This window comes from Pleurodeles waltl, chromosome 1_1, assembly GCF_031143425.1.
Source record: "Pleurodeles waltl isolate 20211129_DDA chromosome 1_1, aPleWal1.hap1.20221129, whole genome shotgun sequence".
In the NCBI taxonomy this organism is placed as follows: domain Eukaryota; kingdom Metazoa; phylum Chordata; class Amphibia; order Caudata; family Salamandridae; genus Pleurodeles; species Pleurodeles waltl.
In genome coordinates this window covers 792,146,174-792,167,415 of record NC_090436.1, presented here as the reverse complement: position 1 = coordinate 792,167,415, position 21,242 = coordinate 792,146,174, and the positions used below count along the sequence as shown (strand labels likewise).

The 21,242-nt window shown below is 43.7% G+C and overlaps 1 protein-coding gene across 1 annotated transcript in view; it reads left to right on the top strand.

The window, feature by feature from the left end:
* Window positions 1-21,242, top strand: part of DAPK1 (death associated protein kinase 1) — a 521,159-nt gene that overhangs the window by 392,606 nt on the left and 107,311 nt on the right. Inside the window, exon 19 of the mRNA XM_069228171.1 lies at window positions 15,497-15,574. Coding sequence (XP_069084272.1) covers window positions 15,497-15,574 — 78 coding nt within the window. The remainder of the gene's footprint in view (window positions 1-15,496; window positions 15,575-21,242) is intronic.

Here is a 21,242-nt window from a genome sequence, read left to right as displayed (position 1 = left end):
GCACTTATGTCGGATATATTTTAAACAGCTTTATAAGTGCAAAGCCCTTGGCTCTGCGAGTATGGCATGGTCTGCAGAAATGGGCTGCATTAACCCAGCCATAGAGGAATAAAAAAGGCAGTTTGTGTGGCATCTTTCAGACACATCTGCTGACTTTGGAAACTCGAGTAGGGAATAAATGCTGATGGGTGTGTTAAATTTTCATAAAGCTCATTGGTCCTTTGGCTAATCAGACATACCGTGCAATCTTTTGTTTTCTTGAAAAAGTTAACGCAAATCTTCGTCATCCATGTCCTAGCTGAGAATATGAGTCAAAGGGGGTTCATAACTGCAGTTACTATGCGCAGAGCTGCCAAGTGGTCCAAATACTTGTGAAATGTCTTCCGCCACTCCTTGTCTTGTAGACTGCAGAGCATGCATCAGGCATCAGACGGTCGTACCTGAAAATAAACACACAGGACGCGCACCACCCCATTGATCGAAGGTTTCTGAGTGCTTCGTCTGTCTTGAAATTGTTGGCATCAAGCTATGTGTTTAAAGGTTAATTGAGCCTAATGCGGACCGAGTTCCTGGAAATTGACTGGTCAGGAGGGCGGGTTCCACCGTGAGAGGCTGTTTATTGTCCAAGTACTTTTTATAGCCTGCCAGTATCTGTTCAAGGCCTGGTTCACTTATCTGTTCATTCTGCTCTGAGATGTCTGGCTGTAGGCCTCTCTGTTAGCGCAGCGATGCTTGTCAGTGAGGGCACCACTGTCCTTGTCTCGTCCCCGTGATGATCTGATATCAGTTACGTGGACATGCACAGGGCTCACAGATGCTACTACACCTGTGTTGCTGCTTGTCACTCCCCTGGGATGCCTTTGTTGCCCCTCACATTTAGCCAATCAGATACTGATCCAGACGTCACCCTAATGGCATCCAATATAATGCGCATTAGCTGCAGCGAAGCGTAATACTTTTTCTTTTATTAATTGTACACAAACGGAGATAGTCTGAAGAATCCTGGTCTTATAAATATTCTTGTAAGGTCAGTGAAAAACAGCTTAAGTGAAAAAAGGTAAATTTGTGGTTGTGTAGCATTTTTGCATTTAGACATGTTCTTCTTGTTCTCTTTTTGTGAAACCTGAAAGTATTATTGAAAACATCACAAAGCTGTCAAACACAATATCGTATTTATGTTAATCTCTGATGAAAAGGGTTTCACAAGGTGAATTGTTTGCAGTGCACGTGGGTGTGTTTCCTGTTATTTGGGGATGAGCTGTTCGATAATATTTTTTGATGCAACTTTGTCCGTTATGGCTTTGACACAGTGCTATGTGCATGTTGTCGTAAATTTGAGTTAAATACTTCAGGGTGCTTGATGTGTAAAGTGGCGCGAGAGTAAGAAGTGCTGTTGAGGCAGTAAACAATTGGTCAGCTACTTGGCTTGGAGTCTCCTTGTGCGTGTGATGGTGCCAAGTGTTTTATCTGATGTGTTCTGTGCATGCAGTGTGAAGAATTTGTACCACCTGATATGGAACTGTGATTAGGGATTCAAACAGACAACAGTATTGCTTGGGGTCATGTTAAGTGTGTTCTGGTAGTGTTCTGACTTTGTCCCCTAGCGTGCACCGTGACCAGGAGAGGCATCTGCTTACTATATCTTGGCCTCCAGCTTCTTGCTGCAGGTGACGTGCGCACTCTGTGCCCAGGTGAAGACCGAGCCGAGACGGTGCCGTCATGGCCCATCATAGCCTGACAGAGGCCAGGCCAGGCCCATTCTCTTGGCTGGACATTTATTGGATGATTTTAATTCTTGAATGGAATTAATTGACCTTGCTGGTAATTTCAAGTATGGTGACTCTTATCTGATACTTTGCTCACTTTGGTATTTGGGAAACCATGGGAAAAAGAAAGGCTGTCTTGGAGTTACTTCAGGCTTGTGGGTTCACACTCACTCCACTATAGACAATTTTTTGGTGCATGCAGTTGATCTTGTGTCACACGAAGTACAACTGGCGGAGCGTTGACTTTTGCTCGCGTCCAAAGCTTCGGACCTCCCAATACCAACCAACTCGACCCTACAAGTTGCTAATTCAAGTGTGGGTGGGGGCTTGTAGTGATAACGGGGTCTGTAAGGAATAGTCCAGAGGAGGGGTCTATTATTGTCAGTAGTACTGGCAATGACTTTGCTAATGCCGATTGTTCTCCTGTCTCCGAGCCTGCGGTAAAGAGAAGGAAAAAGTCACAGAAGTTAAAACCATCTAAACTGAAACGGAACATGGCAACATCAGAGCCTGATAACACGGTTACCATGTGTCTTTCCAGCACAGATCTCTGAGACAGTTTGAGTCTCAGCTATAGTGAACTATTGGTTGTAAAGCTGCTAATGGTCTATGATCGGCTAGCCACCATTCAGCCAAGCGCTGTTGCCACTAATCCCATGCAAAGGATTTCAGAAGTATTGACAGCCAATTCACCTTCTGCTATTGTTAAATTACCATCCGCCAACCCACCATCTGATATTACTAACTTACTGTCTGCTACTCCATTAGCAACCACACAACCTTTATTGAACTTAAGGGACACTGAGTCTGCAGGGGGTGCAAACTTAACATCGAACTCGGCTGTTGTCCCAGGGGTGGATGTGAACTTTGTGGTCCAGGATGTGGGCGGCTGGGTTTCCCCAGCCAGTCAGTGTGGAGCTCTTAGCTTTAACTTAGCTACCCTGCCTGTGATTGATCTCCCTATGCATCCTGCCCGTATGTGATAGTTTCAGCCAATGTTCCCTGCCTCCAGACTGATTTGACTGAATCGACATGGGCCCTTAAAAATTAGGTTACACACTGGCTAAATAACAATGTGGGATGTAAATAAGACTTCTGTAATGAGTTTCTTTACTTCCGGAGGGTGGGAGATATAGGTCATTTGGGGAGACAGTTTCCGGGAGACACTGTTGTTGTGAACTGTGAGCCTTAAAGATCACTTGCAGGGGTGTCAGCTGTCCTGCATCCAGTATTCCAGTATTCCGTGGCCCCTCTTGTTTATTTACTAGGCCTAATTCCTCCGCACTGATTAATAATGCCTTATCTGGGGATGATTGTGGAGTTGTGGGGGGGACGAGAGTCAGGGTGATCCTGTTGTGTCCGGAGAAGAAAGGCCTGGGCAGGACCAAATCTACTGCATTGTGTGCTACAGATTGTGCTAGTCCTGTCCCTGCTGGGGCTGGGTTTTTAATTATCATGGATGCCTGGTAGAGATAGTGCATTCAAGGATGGGAATGTGGAGGATTTATTAACCCCCACTGAAGCTGGAGATGTGGGTATGGATGTGGCGAGGGCCCATCTTAATATGGTTACCAGGTTGCTATCCTGGAGTGTCTATCCTGGAATCTAGATGGTTTGTTGTCAGAGTTGGCCTACCCTAATCAGGGTGCATTTGTTGATACGCACAATATTTGTATATTCCAGGAAACATGGTCGACTACACCCCTACACCGTTCTGGTTTCGTGGCGTTTAGCAAGGAAGCCACTTTAAAGAATAGGGGTCAGCCCGTAGGAGGCATAACAATTTTGATTAAAGCAACATTGAGGTCCAGTGTCCAAAAAATGATGTGGGATTCCCCCCCCCCGGACATGTCATTTCACTAACCTCGCCGGGTATGACAGCACTCTGCATCTGTAATATCTTTTGCAGACCTACAGCAAACAAAACGGAATCAAGTATATTGCGCTTCTGGGGGAGGTTGTCAAAATTGTTCGGGTTGATTTTAATTGTCAGTTTGAACCTTTGGATACTTACATGGAATTATATTTGTATAAGGAAGACCTACGATGGGATGTCCCTATATTATCTAACCCCCATAAAAGGTCCTTTTTTGGCCCTGCAATTTAACCCTTTGGTTTTGAATGCAGGGCTGAGAGATGCAGTGGTAGGTCTAGGTCAGATAAAGGTGGAAAACATACATACAGTAGAGTACAGTGCACAAGTCTGACTATTTTCTGCTTGACTTCCAGCTTTGGCTCAAACTATTAGATATGACAGTCTTATCCCACCAAGATACCTACCACAGAGCGCTGTTTTTAGAACTTAGAAATATACTTGCAGTTTTGCAGATAGATGGCACTGAACCCTTTGATAGAAGGCTAGTGGTGGCCTCCAGTAGACGAAGGATCAAACGGAGCGTGCTGTCATCTTCAAGAGAATTAGATGGTGAAGTTTATAATGTGGTTTCGGAGGCGATGAGGGAAATGTTACCAATTTTAGATATGCCTATGTATCATAGCCTCATTTTATTTAGGTACGGTATCATACATGCCCAAACATTTGAGGCTTAGAGGTCACTTTCTTACAGAAGCTATAAGGCTCTGCCAGAAGTCTTCATACCCCAACCTGGTATAATGTAAAATGTGGCACGACTCCGAGGGCATTAATGGGTGCAATCACATTATGCAATAGGCCTTTAATCCAGGAAACTAGGAGGGCATATAAAGAAACCAAAATGATTGCTAAGAGAGAATGGGAGATGGGAGGGCCTTCTTGCAGCAGCTCAGCGAAACGGCTCTCCTTAGTTCTGGAATAGCAGAGCTACTGGCTCCCGTGATGGGTTTATGCAGGTGGAAAACCGTATTGGTATATCTGATTGAATTGCCAATTTTTCCAGTTTGTATTCCATGGATGAGCACTTTGATCATCCTGGGCCAGCTTCTTGCGACACTGCCGCGATTAGTTGTCATGCCATGTAGCCAATCCACGGAGCTTCTTTTTTTATATACAGTCCTCAAGAGAACATTCATTTTAGTTTTGAAGAAATAAGCCATGCAATCTCTAAGATTTTGTGACAAAAAGCCCTGGGCTTGGCAAAAATCCTGAAGACCTTTTTCTGGATCAAGTTCATGTATGGGTGCCTTATTTTACAGTTTCTTTAATGCCACATTAATTGGGGCTCCCATTCCGTCAACCTGGGCTGGTGCTGAGATTGTACCTGTTTAAAAGAAGGGCCCTAGGGATGCCCTATCGAATTACGGGCCTATTAGTTTAATTGATAGTGCCCAAAAACTTTTTGCAGGGTCATCTTGAATAGATTCCAAGATTGGATGACCGCCTCTGATATATTTACCTCACTCCAAGCAGGTTTTAGAGATTGCACCAGCACATTGGACCAGGTTTTTAGTCTTCCACTTTGCATTGGAAGTTTGTACAGCTAGGGGTAGCCGACTATTTGCGTTATTTGTTGATCTCCAGTCAGCTTTTGATCTTGTTCCCCGCTCCAAGTTGTGGTAGATTCTGGCGGATATGGGGGCAGGGCACTCTATCTTTTAAATAAGGTTATAAGGCTGCATGACAACAACAATGCACAAGTGTGAGACAGGCAGATGGGGAACTGACTGAGATATTTCCAGTGACAAGGGGAGTAAGGCAGGAATGGTGCCCACTTTATTCTTGTTGTGTGTAAATTGTTTGGTCATGGATGTAGATTGAGTCTGACGCCCCTTCTTTAGCTAATATCAGGGTTCCTGCTTTGATGTTTGTAGATGATATGTTGCTTTCATCTAAAACTCCCATAGGCCTCCAAAAATTCTTGATAGGTTTGATAACTTCTGCAGGGTAAGATGATTGATATTAACCTTCCTAAGACAGAATTCATGGTCCTTAATCCTAGTCATTCCACTCAATCAAATCCACTATTGAGAGGATGCCCCCTTGAGAGAGTCCACACTTCTAGCCACACATTGCAAGATGGGGCCTCAAGTTAGATGAAACTGATGGGGGCCCTTTAAATATCCTAATGGCTTCACAATACCGCCCTGAGTAACCAGTCCTGCAGGTTCATAATCAGCTGCTGGGAGTTGCTCTATATGGAGCCAAGCTATGGGGGCATATGGAAGGGCCATCTTTGATTAAAGCAGAGAACCGCTTTATGTGGCAATTGGTGGAACTACTAATTAGTACACCATTGCTCCCCTTACGGATGGTCTTGGGGCTTAAATATGTTCTTGATAAAGCAAGGTTATTGCCGCTTTTGTTCTGTAGGGGGATTCGGGCAACCCTGGAATTAAGTTCTTACCACCAGGGTTTGGCAGAAGTCTTGTACCTGTCTGGGGTGGGTAACATCCAATAGGCTAAAAGTGTACAGACTGCTTTGAAAGATATTGGCCTTGAGCGTGTCTGGACCAACCCAGAGGGGGCATGTGCAGTCTCTTAAGGGTAGGTCAAGAGAGCTTCCTGGTCACACCAAATGGGCCTGTTGTGTCGACAGCCCAATCTGGGCTCTGTGATGCAGGCGTTCCTCTTAAAGAAAGATGTATTTAAATTGGAGCCATTTATCGATGAAAATGAGCCACACGTAGTGAGAAAGCTTTTTCTTCAATCCAGGCTTGGTACCCTCCCTCTTAACTCATATACCACCAGGTGGGACCGGTTGGTGAAACCAACCAATAGTTACTGTCCATCTTGTAACATATGGCGGTAAGCAGGTGAGCATGTTCTCGTCTCTTGTCCGGTGTACTATAGTCGAAGGATGAAGGGGATTGCTCCTTTATGTTGTAATCTTGGGTTGGAAGAATGTGAAGAGGCCTTGAGAATTTTTCAGTCAGACAAAAGGCAAATTATTCTTTTTGCTGTTTCAAAGTGCTTGATTTGTTATCTTTTCGTCATGTGTTTTATAATTTCCTTATTTTTCAAACTATATGATGTTTTATTGTTTTATTTATTATAACGTATATGCATTTGTTCAGTATCTTTGATTTTGATGACGAGATTCACCAAATAAAGATAAAGAAACGATCGTATTGGCGCATATTTTGCGCCGTCACAAGCAGGCCATGGCCTTTTTTGTACTAAACTTTGTTAGTGGCAGTTTTCCCCCTTATTTATGGGGGTATCATTCAGTGGGCACAAATGACGCAGCTTGGAGAGAGCAGCAGGGTCTGATTGACTGCAGTATGTAGGATTGTTTGGATAAACAGCCTCGGCTGTGGAAATCATCTCGTAAAATAAATACACTTTTTAAATTATTTATATTTGCAGCTTTAACTCTGTCAATACAATCAGATCCTCACTACATTTAGACATTCCTGCCCAGTAACACAACTATGACTGATGCTAATCTAAAGCAGATGTCTTCAAACTGTGAGTGGTTCTGAGTTGATGTCAGGGGAGGCACCATGCTCTTGCCAAGTGAAAAGATTATAATGCACCTGGGAAGCACACAACATGCTGAAAAAAGCACTCTCAATTTAGTGAAAGAAAAGGGTGGATGAGACCCTGTCTATAATGGGCAAATAATGTTTTTTTCAGCCATGTCTTGGCTGGGAATAAGTGTCCTGAGGGTCCCCTAAATAACCCTTATATCTCACTCCCCTCATTTCTGATAACCCATCAAACCGTGAACAGTTTCAGGGTGACAGGTCTGCCAATAGTATGAAGGCAATCATGTATGTATCTACTCTGTTAACCAGTAGCAATACCAATAGGTTTGGCATATAACTGAAAATGCATCTTCAATCAGTGATGAGTTTAGGTACTCAATACGCCGTCACACATGCACTTTTTGATCCACTATCACTGTGGCTGACATCCAGAAGTGAACTATGGTCACTCCCATTCGGAGGAGTCCTGCCTGCTGTGACATATCCTTTCATAGATAAAGAGAAAAAAGAGAAGTGTACACTTCCAAAGAAACAGAACCCCAACATAAAACATCAAAGATTTAGACCGTAGATCACATTTGGGTGACTGGAAATGGACTATAAGAGGAGGAGGTTGAAACCTCAAACTTTGTCATCTTCCAAGCAGTCAGACAGGTTTTGTGAGATGGGTGAGCTCCGCAAGACACTGCATGTGACCATGATTCGGGGCCAAAGTGTACTAGTCTCCCTGATGGATGAGGGGGCTATCATCCAGGGAACCAAGACAACCTAGCCTGGAGCACCAGCGCCTGCCTGCCTGCTTGCCAAGACCAGTGTGCCCTGTGAGGAAGGGGAGAGTGTTGGAGGGAGGGAGATCCAGTGGGGAGCCCTGCTGAGATACCTCCCTGAGGAAGGTGTGAGTAGTTCGGCTGTGCACCGATGGGGTTGTTGCCAGTGTGCAGGAATGGTCGATTGGCTCCTGTATTCCGGGAGAGGGACGCTGTGCCTTGTTGTGGTGACCCCATGTGCCAGCAGGGGCCATCACGTTGAACTTATTGGACCAAGAGAGTCTAGACTTATGTCTGCCTTGATCGGTGACCCAATATGCCAGGTGGAGCCACCATATTTAGGGTGATCGAACTGGAAGAGTCTTCCCCAAGACAGAAATATCGCGGCAACCCTCTGTCAGGAGAGCCTGCCGATACCACTGTGGCCAATAGTTCAGGCTGTTGCCCAGATGGAAAATTTGAGGCTGTGGCCAGCCCGCACACTGAAACCTGCCCCTGACCGATTCTCCGAGGACTGCAAGGACACCGTCTGAGACGCCGCACTCAGGCTGACCTTCAGTTGGGAGCCAGAGGATTGAATCCTCCACCCCCCACCCAAACACGTTTACTGCTAATTGTGTGTTTGCCAACTAGGAGCAGCTCCGTTTGCTTGCACAGAGGGGACAGCCTGCACCTGCAGGGTGGTGTCACGTGAAGTGTGACAGCCTATCTTTGCTGAACAGGATCAGGACTCGGGAGTACCCACAGAGAGGGCACTCGCTGCATTGCTGGATGCTTCCATACCTCCAGAATGGGTAAAACTGGAACTGGGCCTGTGGGACCCCGGGCAACTTGCTGCTAACAGTGTTATGGCACCAAAGACTCTTTTAACATTCTTAAAGAGTCAAAGGAGAACTCTAGAGTATGGCCTATTAGTTTTGCATTCCTTGGATGTGGTCACCAGTGAATGAAGAATATCCCTGACAACATTTATAAGGAAGAGTGTCGGGCAGGTATTTGGCTGACAATTACTAGAGCCCCGACCTTAAGGTGATTGTGTTATTGCTTGTGAATGTTGTTATTCCTTTGAATTTGTAGAGTGGAAAATAAAATTCTTCTTTTTTTTTATTTATTTTTTTATATAAAAGTACTGGACTGGCCATCGATTTATTATTCATACTGTGTGCACTATATGTTATGAGTCTCTTCCTCCCGCCCACACCCCAACACTCCACCCCATACCCTGAGGGATCCTTTCACTACTTGTGCACAGCTGCTACTGAGAGTCAAATGCAGATGGGTAGTTGTCTTAGTTGCTCAGGATCCACAGCAGGGCAATACCATTCTGAGATGTCTGCCCAGTTCACAAATCGTGATCAGGCAGGATAAGGCACACTACAGATGAAATTAATTAATTGAGCAAAAAGAACAGATGATGGATGAAATTCCTGAACAAGTCAAACATTCACCTCCAGTCACAAAGATCTGGGTTCAATCCATTGTTCTTCTGCCCACCACGCCACCCCAGTTTGGACCCAGCCATATGCAAATCATTCTTGACCCTGTTCTCCATGGGAACAGTCCAGCCGAACTGCCAAACCAGGTCCTCCCTGGACCGGAAACCAGCATCCTGGGACCGGTTTCAGGGTATCACCCTTTATCAGCCAGGCTAGCTTGAATCCAGTGGCGCAGTGAGCACGGGACCCAACTCTGGGCATACCCTTCCCACTTAGAGACCAAAGCTAAAATAACAAATGGACGGAATGCTGAACAATGCAAACATTCTCCACCAGTCACAAAGATCTGGGTTTAATCCATTGTTTTTTTGCCCACCACGCCACCCCAGTTTGGACCCAGCTATTTGCAAATCAGTCTTGATTGTGTTCCCCTTGGGAACAGTGCAGCCCAAACTGCAAAGCCAGGTTCTCCCTTGGCCCGGAAACAAGCATCCTGGGACCGGTTTCAGGGTATCACCCTTTATCAGCCAAGCTAGCATGAATTCAGTGGTGCAGAGAGCACGGGACCCACGTCTGGGCAAACCCTTCCCACTTAGGGCAACAGAAGCAAGAAGAACAGATGACGGACAGAAATCTGAACAATGCAAGCATCATCCTCAGTCACTTTTTCTGTGTGCAATATGAGTTATGAGTCCCCACCACCCCACACCCCATGCCCTGAGGGATCCTTTCACTTCTTGTACACAGCTACCACAAGAGTCAAATGCAGATGGGTACTTGTCCCAGTTGCTCAGGATCCACAGCAGGGCAAAGCCATTTCGAGATGACTGCCCAGTTTAGAAATAGTGACCAGGCAGGATGAGGCACACCATAGATTAAATGAGCGGCAAGCGAGCAGCCTGGCAGGACTGTCAAGGGGAGGGGGGAGGGAAAAATGAAAGGGAACATACTAAAAGAAAAAAGAAAACTAAGACTGGTTGCCAGCTGAGACACTGAAGTGTCAGGAAGATGTGTACATGTTCCGGCAAAATTCTGTTATGAAAAGGACGAAAGAGCCAGTGTCAGAAATGGGCTAACCCAATGCCCCGTGCTGCATGCTGTCATCAGGAGAAGCCAAATGTGAATGGCACTCGAACAGACAGCGCTGACCCAAAGACTCTATGTATATCTATGTAGAGCTTTTTCTTATTTTTAAATGACAAGGGCCTGGCAGACAACTGCTGCTGCCAGGCAATCCTAAGAGTCATGCAAGCATTATTAGGATATTTTGTCTGCGCCCAAGGCTTGTCAAAGGAAGTTAGCAACTGCAAAATCCTTGCTTACTACAGTAACCTGAGGGAGTCCATGCAACAGAATTCCAGCCTACATCCATTAACGCAGTGTAATACGATCCACCCTTAAATGTGTATTGGCTTTAGTATATGGCTTTCATGATAAACAAGTAAAGCCTGTTGTCTTTGCTGTAGTTTCTCATAAGAAACATTGGTCTACAGCTCTGACATAATGTTTTCTAATGAACCAGTCAGACTATACCTTGTATCATTAGCTCATCACCATAACTAACACAGGAGTACTATATACAGCATAAGTGTTCATACAAGATAACCATCGGGTATGCAGTCATAAAATTAGAAATACAGATAAGGTTAGAGTTGATAAAGGAATATTCAGCCCTTCCTAAGAGGGCATAGCAAGAATTCCTACAGTTCAGATCCTCTGCCCATAGTGTTTGGTCATAGAGGTAACGGACATGAGACCACTTCCCTGTTTTAGTAATCTATGTTCAGCCATGTAATGCAATACTTATCTACCGGCTTTTACTCAGTGTATTAAGAATCCACCCCTAAAGACCTAGTGGCTTTATTAAATGCATTTTATGATAAGTCAGGCCTACTGCCTTTGTTGCAACATGCACATTTAACAAATCAGACCAATGATATCTGATATAACTGTTTTCAGTGAATTAATCGAGCTGATGACCTTCATCATTAGCTTGTATCCATGACCAACTGAGGTGTCCAGCATTGCATGTAAGCTGGCAGCCATCAGGCACACAGTGATAAAATTACAAATATATACACAATTATTGTTGGCAAACATACAATCCTTCTGAAAAGGGCCCAACAAGAACAATCACAATACAAATCTTCAACTCTAAGTCTTAGTCACAGGTGTAACCAACACCAATGCTTACTACAGTAATCTGCGTGATTCAATGTGAGAAAATATCTATTTTCAGTCTTTAACAAAATATTAGGACAATCCACCATTAAAAGATTGTTGACTTTAACAAACTCTTTCATAATAAATTGGTCAGGCTTACTGCCTTTGTTGTAACCTTTCATAATAAACATGTCATACTTATGGCATCTGGCATACATTTTCCCAAATAACCAATCTGGCCTATTTCATTTATCATTGGCTTCTAACCATGAGCAACTAAAACCTTCTGAATTCTGCATAAGCTTTTCCGCAAGGCAGCACTTGGGTACGCTGTAAGAAAATTATGAATAGACACAACATGATAGTATGCAAAACAATATTCTACTCCTAACAGGATTACCAAGACTCAAGACATTTACCCATAAGGTTTGTAAGACAGGGAAACCAGAGGGGAAAACCAACACCAAAACCCTAGCTTATTACAGTGATCTGTGAAACTCCATGTAACAAAATGCCGGTCTACAGGCATTAACACATATAATAACAAGGCACCCCTAATGGCTTATTGCTTTAACATATGATTTTTCCAGTAAATAAATCAGACCTACAGCATTTGTCATAAAGTTTCATTATAACAAGATTGGACCAATGGCCCTGACATAGCTTTTTCAACTGAACCATTCAGGCCTATAGACTAAATTACTGGCTTGTCATTATAACCAACTCAGTCCAACTGTATTCTGCATAAGCTTTCCCATAAGGCAATTATCAGTATACGGTTATTGAGTTAGAAATATATGCACAATTGCAATTTTTAAAACAATATACAACCCATCCTAAAAAACATTGCAAGGATTCCTAGAATGCATAACTTTTAACCAGAGGATTTGTCACAGGAAGTAACCAATACCAAAGTGATTGCCTACCCTAGTATCCTGTGAGATTCCCAGTACTGAAATTTCTTTCTCTAAGCTTTAACGTCGTGCAATGACAGTCAACCTACCTTTTTCTTAATAAAGAAGTCAGGCCTATTGACTTTGTGGTAACTCTTCACAATAAACAGATCCGACCCATAGCTTTGATCATTGGCAAGTCTCCATAACCAACGCAGTCCTAATGTGCTGAGCATAATCTTTCCCACACGACAAAAAGTACAAAACAAGACCTTTTCCAAACTTTGACCAATCAAAATCTGTACTCGGGGTAATCAACATTTGGACAGAGCCCCTCTCCCAATAGTGCTTACTAAATCTATTTTTCTGCGCATCCTAAGGTCCAGCAACAGCTTAACTCCTAAGCCAAACCTAGAAAATGTATAAGTGAACAGAACTGAAATTTTTAAATTGTCAAATAGATTCTGAGTTACCAAGTGGTCACATTTACAGGGAGTGCGGAATTATTAGGCAAGTTGTATTTTTGAGGATTCATTTTATTATTGAACAACAACCATGTTCTCAATTAACCCAAAAAACTCATTAATATCAAAGCTGAATATTTTTGGAAGTAGTTTTTAGTTTGTTTTTAGTTTTAGCTATGTTAGGGGGATATCTGTGTGTGCAGGTGACTATTACTGTGCATAATTATTAGGCAACTTAACAAGAAACAAATATATACCCCTTTCAATTATTTATTATTACCAGTGAAACCAATATAACATCTCAACATTCACAAATATACATTTCTGACATTCAAAAACAAAACAAAAACAAATCAGTGACCAATATAGCCACCTTTCTTTGCAAGGACACTCAAAAGCCTGCCATCCATGGATTCTGTCAGTGTTTTGATCTGTTCACCATCAACATTGCGTGCAGCAGCAACCACAGCCTCCCAGACACTGTTCAGAGAGGTGTACTGTTTTCCCTCCTTGTAAATCTCACATTTGATGATGGACCACAGGTTCTCAATGGGGTTCAGATCAGGTGAACTAGGAGGCCATGTCATTAGATTTCCTTCTTTTATACCCTTTCTTGCCAGCCACGCTGTGGAGTACTTGGACGCGTGTGATGGAGCATTGTCCTGCATGAAAATCATGTTTTTCTTGAAGGATGCAGACTTCTTCCTGTACCACTGCTTGAAGAAGGTGTCTACCAGGAACTGGCAGTAGGACTGGGAGTTGAGCTTGACTCCATCCTCAATCCGAAAAGGCCCCACAAGCTCATCTTTGATGATACCAGCCCAAACCAGTACTCCACCTCCACCTTGCTGGCGTCTGAGTCGGACTGGAGCTCTCTGCCCTTTACCAATCCAGCCACGGGCCCATCCATCTGGCCCATCAAGACTCACTCTCATTTCATCAGTCCATAAAACCTTAGAAAATCAGTCTTGAGATATTTCTTGGCCCAGTCTTGACGTTTCAGCTTGTGTGTCTTGTTCAGTGGTGGTCGTCTTTCAGCCTTTCTTACCTTGGCCATGTCTCTGAGTATTGCACACCTTGTGCTTTTGGGCACTCCAGTGATGTTGCAGCTCTGAAATATGGCCAAACTGGTGGCAAGTGGCATCGTGGCAGCTGCACACTTGACTTTTCTCAGTTCATGGGCAGTTATTTTGCGCCTTGGTTTTTCCACATGCTTCTTGCGACCCTGTTGACTATTTTGAATGAAACGCTTGATTGTTCGATGATCACGCTTCAGAAGCTTTGCAATTTTAAGAGTGCTGCATCCCTCTGCAAGATATCTCACTATTTTTGACTTTTCTGAGCCTGTCAAGTCCTTCTTTTGACCCATTTTGCCAAAGGAAAGGAAGTTGCCTAATAATTATGCACACCTGATATAGGGTGTTGTTGTCATTAGACCACACCCCTTCTCATTACAGAGATGCACATCACCTAATATGCTTAATTGGTAGTAGGCTTTCGAGCCTATACAGCTTGGAGTAAGACAACATGCATAAAGAGGATGATGTGGTCAAAATACTCATTTGCCTAATAATTCTGCACTCCCTGTATTGTGAAACAACTCCAGCCAGTGTCTGCTATTTTAGCCAACAAAGCATTTCAGTTTTTTGTGACTTGTAGTTTTGTGTTTAATATTGTAAAGATGCGCTGAGAACGTTCAGCTTGCAAAGTGTTTTTGCCTGAAAACCAAGAACACATATGGGGCCAGTATGTCAGCTGGCTATGATAATGTGAAATAATAAAAGGCGACAATGAAAATCCGTTTTGTCAATGTTTATTTTACGCTCTGTAAAGTCCATTACATGTTTTGGCTCCTTTACTTATAATTTTTTAAAATGTTACTTATCCGACTTCTCGTGAGGAAACAATCGGATAGACTGTTGCTTTTGAAGAGTACTTTTAATATGCCTGTGTGGCCTGCAATCTCACTTAACAGCAGTGTTTAACACACTGGATATATAGAATAATTGTGATAAAATGTGTTTGTGTTGATTTAGGGGACCCTGAGAAAACTGTTAAACTCAATTTTTAATGCTGTATACCTCCACGTACGCGCTATAAAACGTTTGAAGAACATTGATCTAAAGTGGTAGTCACATTTCGCCAGAAAGGGTTATTGGCGTTCCCTGCACTTGTAACCTCTGAAATCATAGTTTCAGTTCCAGAGTATTTTTTGAAAGATCTGACTGCTGTTGCTTTTGAATATACTCTGGCCTGCCTAGCTGTCACATGGTGTGATTTACTCACAATATATTATTTTACAATATACCCTTCTTTAGATCGCTAGCCTTCGTCTGTGCTCTATTCGAGTGGGCGACTAGACTTTGCTCGCCCCAAATATGACAAACCTTTGACAGAACACGCGGATAGACCTCTGGAATGGACACACTGCAAGGGCATTAATCAGCCATTTCACCTACACTGAGCAGAATGAGCAAATGCATCTTGTTTGTATTGTTCAGGGCTTACGTGAGCGTTTAATGATATTTATTTATTATATGTTTTAACCAGGTTATATTTTTATGCCCTATTAACAGGAGGACTTATGCCTCCCTAATTTTGCTGCCAATGCTTGTTTTAATTGTCAGCAATTTCTTTTGATAGGATGGAAAGACAGCTGAGGATCTTGCGAAAGCTGAACAACATGAACATGTAATAAGTCTGCTTGCAAGACTCCGGAAGGTAAGAGTGCATGTTGTCACAAAATGCGCCCTTTAGGTGTAGGTCCCTTGATAACATAACCACATTGCATGTTGAAGGTAAGCAAACTGTTTAAAATGTATCTTAACCCATCACCGGTCCTCAGAGTCCACTTGATCCAAGAGCGAGAATCCTTACTCAGATTAACCTCTGGGATAGGCCTCTGTTGTTTCAGCAAACCTCCATAAACGGAAATTGGGGACAAGGCTGATCAGGAATTGATAAGCCAGTAGGTTTGGCAGTGGCCATTTTATTATGTTTTTTTTTTTTTTTTTTGCAAAACTTCATTGTTATGCCATACCCTCATCAACCAAAAAAACATTTTGGCTGAAAGCAAAAATAGATTTTAGTCTCAAAAAGCACCCATTCCCATAATGTAACGGATCTTCTTTGTGTGATGATGTGCTGCTTATGAAAGAGACGTAAGCTGTCACTCACAGCAAAGTTCGTTAATGACTGAAATGTGCTGACGTACTCCCACGCTGGTTACTGTAGTGGGCAGAAGAAAAATAACAGACCAATGGATGAATGGAACCAGCTGAAAGGCCCTATGAGTAAGTTATACATATAATTTTAGTAAAATCAAAAAGTCTTTGCTAATACCAGAAATAGGACTCATGGCATTGAACTTCTAATTACTCATGCTTGGCAGTTCTCTTGTTCTGCTGCTCTAAGTGTTAGACCAGAAGCTTGGGAATAAGCTGGGTATAATCAGAATCATTTTCAGATTCTCTGAGCAGTAGCTCCTGATGGGCTGTGTTTAAGGATCAGTGGGAGCCTTCAGAAAAGGCACGAGTCTGTTTATAGCTTGTATAAATCATCTCTGTTCATATATTGCAGTGGATGTATTTTTGGAAGTGGGTTGCCATTTTAGATGACATGTAAACGTGCACGCCGTGTTTGCTTTGTAGATCTAGAGCTGGAAGGCCTGTTAAACAGTCCGGCCATAGGACTCATATTTTTGTTGCCCATTTTGTTGTTTGCAAAACATATTTGCGGCCTAACCACTCCTTTCGTTTATAAGATGAAAGCCTGGCTTCCAGGGGGTCCTTCTGGACTTCGAAAAACTAGGAGAGAGGTTACCTTCTATTTCTGACTATATTGACATCAAAAAGCGCATCAATATTTGTATTTCTTTTGCGTTTTTATATTTAAAAAGATGTAGGCAGACCTGAAGAATACACACAAGGTAGCACATGCGTGGCAGTAGCTGATGATTATTTCTTACACAAAGGGAATCTAGTAACGCTGTTGTGTATTAAAGACGTTCGGGGAGTAGCTTTTCACTATCGAGCAGACACGATTGCCACTTTCATGGAGGAGGAAGAGGAGCAGACTATGCAAGAGGGCATTGGCTAAATTGGGAGTGCAAGGGGTAAAGAGGGAGCATGGACAAGGGTTGGGGGCAAGTTCAGGAAGGGGGTTCATGGCGGAAGGACAAGGGCAGTGCTCAACGCAGAGCGCAGACATGGGAGATGATGGTAGATGAGCGTGAATCCATGGATATAAGGGATTTTAAACAGGTGTGATGGAAGGCACCGCCACATTGAGGCTGCAGGTAGCACGACACATGGTGGCTGCACCACACAGTGCAAGGGCACAGCAACACACATTGGAGGACCACATAACTTTGTCTCTGGATTTCCTCTCCCACTTAGTTTTTTTCTAGTTTTATGAAGCTTTTGCTAAGATGGCGACTGCTATGCTTTGATCTGGAACTGGTGCATCAACCTAAACTTTTCGAAGTAAAGTTATGGTCTAAATGAATGTTCTGGCTGTAAAGGAGACTGGTAAGAAGAGCGTGAAATGAGTTGTCATCGATAGATACATGGCTTCTGACCCACCCATAATGGATCTGATGCCCCCTTTTGGCTGCAGGCCTAAACTGCAGCTAATTACACTGTTGGGGAACTAGGTATATTCCATCATCTACTTGATCTTATTCTGTGCCTGTGAGACAGGACAAGGGTCACCAATAACAAGCTAAATGCGACCTTCCCTTAGACATTCTAGAGGGACCACTAACAATTCCTGTATAAATGTCAGGATAAACTGACTTGTGTTCTGAACATTTAATAGCATCACCCTTTCCATATTATAAGAGCAAAAAAGCACAGAGATCTATTGTGTGAATTGCAAATGATCACACAGTGTGTTTAGTATGAAGCTGGAATTTGAGTCGATTCTCCAAAGTAAATGAAGAGATGTATGAAGCAAGGGTATTACGGTTTAATAATATGCCTCAGTAAATTGCTGATTGGCCTACGGGTAGACTGTTGTCGGGGCTGCTGCTGAGAGCGACGCCTGGTCTGCACGTGGGGCTGCTGCTGAAGTGGTGACAGGACCACCAGCTAGCATGTTGTTAAAGTGCAGGCTTGGCTTTTACAAGGCTTGTTGTTAAAGTGCTGATCAGCCTGCACTAGGGTTGCAGACAGGCACAGCTGTTTGAAAATGGCTTTGGGGCTGCCGGCAAAAGCTGCTGCTGAAGCGGTGTCTGGGCAGCAGACGAGGCTACTGCTGAACCGCTGAACTGCTGGTTGGTCTGCCGGCCGGGATTCTGTTGAAGTTCTGGCTACGTGTCTTGCAGGCATGCTGGTAAAATGGAGGTGCTGTCTATGGTGCAGGCAGGAATGCTATTGCAGCACAGCTCAGAAGAAGAAATGAGCATAGGAGCGGGGTGAGATCTGACAACCAGCCATCCTCTTTTTAGTCCAGATGGTCTATTCATAGATATTGAAATTAAATACTTTTTTGCCTACCACTATCTTTTGAAACAATTTTTTCATGCTGCAAATTCATTAAGGAAACAGACCCTAGAAGTTTCAGCCTCCTCTGCTGCGGTTTTTTGTCCCTTTACATATGAAGCAGGCTGTAATATGCTGTTCTCTAATGTAGGTTTTGCTCTTCATTGCTCTGTTCTTGAGGTAAATTCCTAACCCTACCCTCCCTGTTCAGATGCGTCTGGGCTCCTGCTACGTTGCGCCTGGGTATCAGAATGCTGGGAGTGGGATGTTGGGGAGGGAAGCAGGGGTCGCGCAGTTACGGAACTAGCAGGCATTCTACGATGGGATTACCTGTGAGGTGGTTAATCCGTTTACGTCAGGCCCTCTTCATGCGTTTGTTGTCGTTACGTGGCGACTCTTGTGACGAAGACAGCAAGAAACTTTCTTGCCCAATCCTCAACCAAGCTGCAACTGTCCCTGTGAATCATGAGTCTTTGTTCCCTATTTTTCTTCCTCATACATAGCCCCACGCGTATAATACCGCACTCTACTACAGATGAGTTCCACCATCCCCAAAAGTAAAACACACGTGTCCACGGTAAAACTCATCAGCCGTGGCCACACCTTCTGCATAGAGCGCTGAGAATACTGACTTGGGCGACGCCTTTCACAGCGGCCTGTTTTACAAGCCTGAGGAGCCGTGCGTGACTTTCCCTGTGCATTCCCAAACTGAGCACACCGCCGAACTCGAGAAGTTACAAATATTAGTCAGATTCTCATTGCCTCAGGGGAAAGTTTAGCTTTGCGTAAAGACAGGCAGTTATTTTACATTGAGACAGCACCTTTGCAAAACTATCATAGAAAAATAATAATAATAAAGAGCTAACTGCTTCCAAACTGCCATTTTGGCACACAACGACATGAACTAACTCACCAATAGGGATTCAAGAACAGTTTAGACTCAATTAACCACCATTCTTAATGACAGGTAAATATGGCAAACATTATGAAAATATTGTTGATGTCAAATGTGCCATTGAAGCGCCGAGAAAGGGGGGGGGGGGCAGTAGATTAACAGCTGTGAGATGCATCTGGTGACAATGGATGGAATGGGGTGCAGTGCTGTAAGGAAGCAGGCATTGCCGTACATTTGCTTGGGAGTTGAGTGCAGATGTTTTTATGATAACATCGCACCTCTGGAGAAAGATGGAGGTGAAACTAATTGGGATGTATAAATCGAACGAAAAACGCCCGTAGCAATACTTTGCCACTTTGCTGGCAGCCAGGGCCGGCTTTAGGACTGGTGGCGCCCTGTGCGACAATTTATTGTGGCGCCCCCCACCCCGTGACCACCACCTCGGTTTCACTCACTATAACCCGGCAAATGTGCGCCTTATCTCTGCATCGCTCTACTTTCACATACATTCATGTGTTTTAAAGCACTTGTAAAGGCTGGCTTTACTAATCCACTCAGCTAACCACACCAAAATATGGGGGCATATTTAAGATCCCTTAACGCCATTCTAACGCCATATTATCGTCATTTCTTTATACTAATGTGGGGTTAGAAGGCAAAAAACACGGTGTCATATTTACAAAGTGGCGCAGTGCATCCATTGCGCCACTTTGTATCCCTTTGCGCTACATTATGTCTTCGCCAGATATAATGTATGCAAAGGTGGCATTCCCCTGTTGGCGGGGGGGCAAAAAAATGGCGCAAGAAATTTGCGTCATTTGTTCCCTGCACTTTTAACACCTGCTTAAAGCAGGTGTTAAAATGAGGCTTCTGTTGGTTACAATGGGCCTCTGGGTGCTTTGCAGGATTAGCATCAATATTTTTTATGCCAATCCTGCAAAGCGCCGGACTAGCGTAAAAAAAATTCTGACACTAGTCCACTAACTACCTAAGGGGATTTTAAGTACAGCGCACACATGGTGGCATTAGGGGAGCGCTAAGGGGCGCAAGAAAAGTGGTGCAGCACTCTGTGCTGCGCCACCTTTTTCAAATATTCCCACAGGGCAGTGCTTAATTTGTAAATAAAAAGGTGCTGGTGCCCAAAGCCTTCCTCTTAAACACGTGGCTGCTGCAATTAAATGTTTGAACATGGATTACAGAGGCAGCGTAATCCTGAAGCCATTTTAGGCCTCTTCAATCCATTTACAGGCACTTCCTGACCCTTCAGCTCACTCTTGCGGATTTCTGCTTTTTCCCATTGTCACGCTTTTTAGTTTTTCTCTTCCTCCGTCTTTCCCATATGTCTTTTTCTCGCAGTAAATGCTTAAGGCAGAAATATAAGCACCGGCCCTCAAAAATAAGTGCCGGGACTCTGCACCGGAACCAACAAGCACAAATTAAGCCCTGCCATAGGGGCATATTTAAGAGTCGCTAGTGCTATTCTAACGCCACATTAGTGTCATTTATTTACACTAATGTGGCGTTGGAAGGCCGAAAACGCTGTACCATATTTGTAACCCTTTACTCTACATTATGCCTGCGCCTTAACAGGCTAAAAAAATTACGCAAAGAAATCTGTCATATTTCTTTGCATCATTTTTTCCCCGGCACTTTTAACACCTGCTCAGAGCAGGCATTAAAAGAAGGCTTCCGTTGGTTACTGTTTTTTGCAGCAGGCATATTAACCCTCTAAGCTACTTTATGTTGAGTCAAAGCTGCCACTAGACAAAACTCCCATCTCACTCTTTGTAGCAGGAACATTAATCACAAGAGGTATCTTGACATTGTAATTGTTTCTTGAAGGCTTAATGCACAAGGAACTTTTCAGCAGGTGCTTTTAAATCACAAGTTTCGGAAGTTATTGCTAAACACAGCGCCTCCCTGGGGTCAGCGCCCGGTGTGGTCGCACCACCCAAAAGCCAGCCCTGCTGGCAGCCATCATGGAACGGTACCATTTTTATTATAAATAATG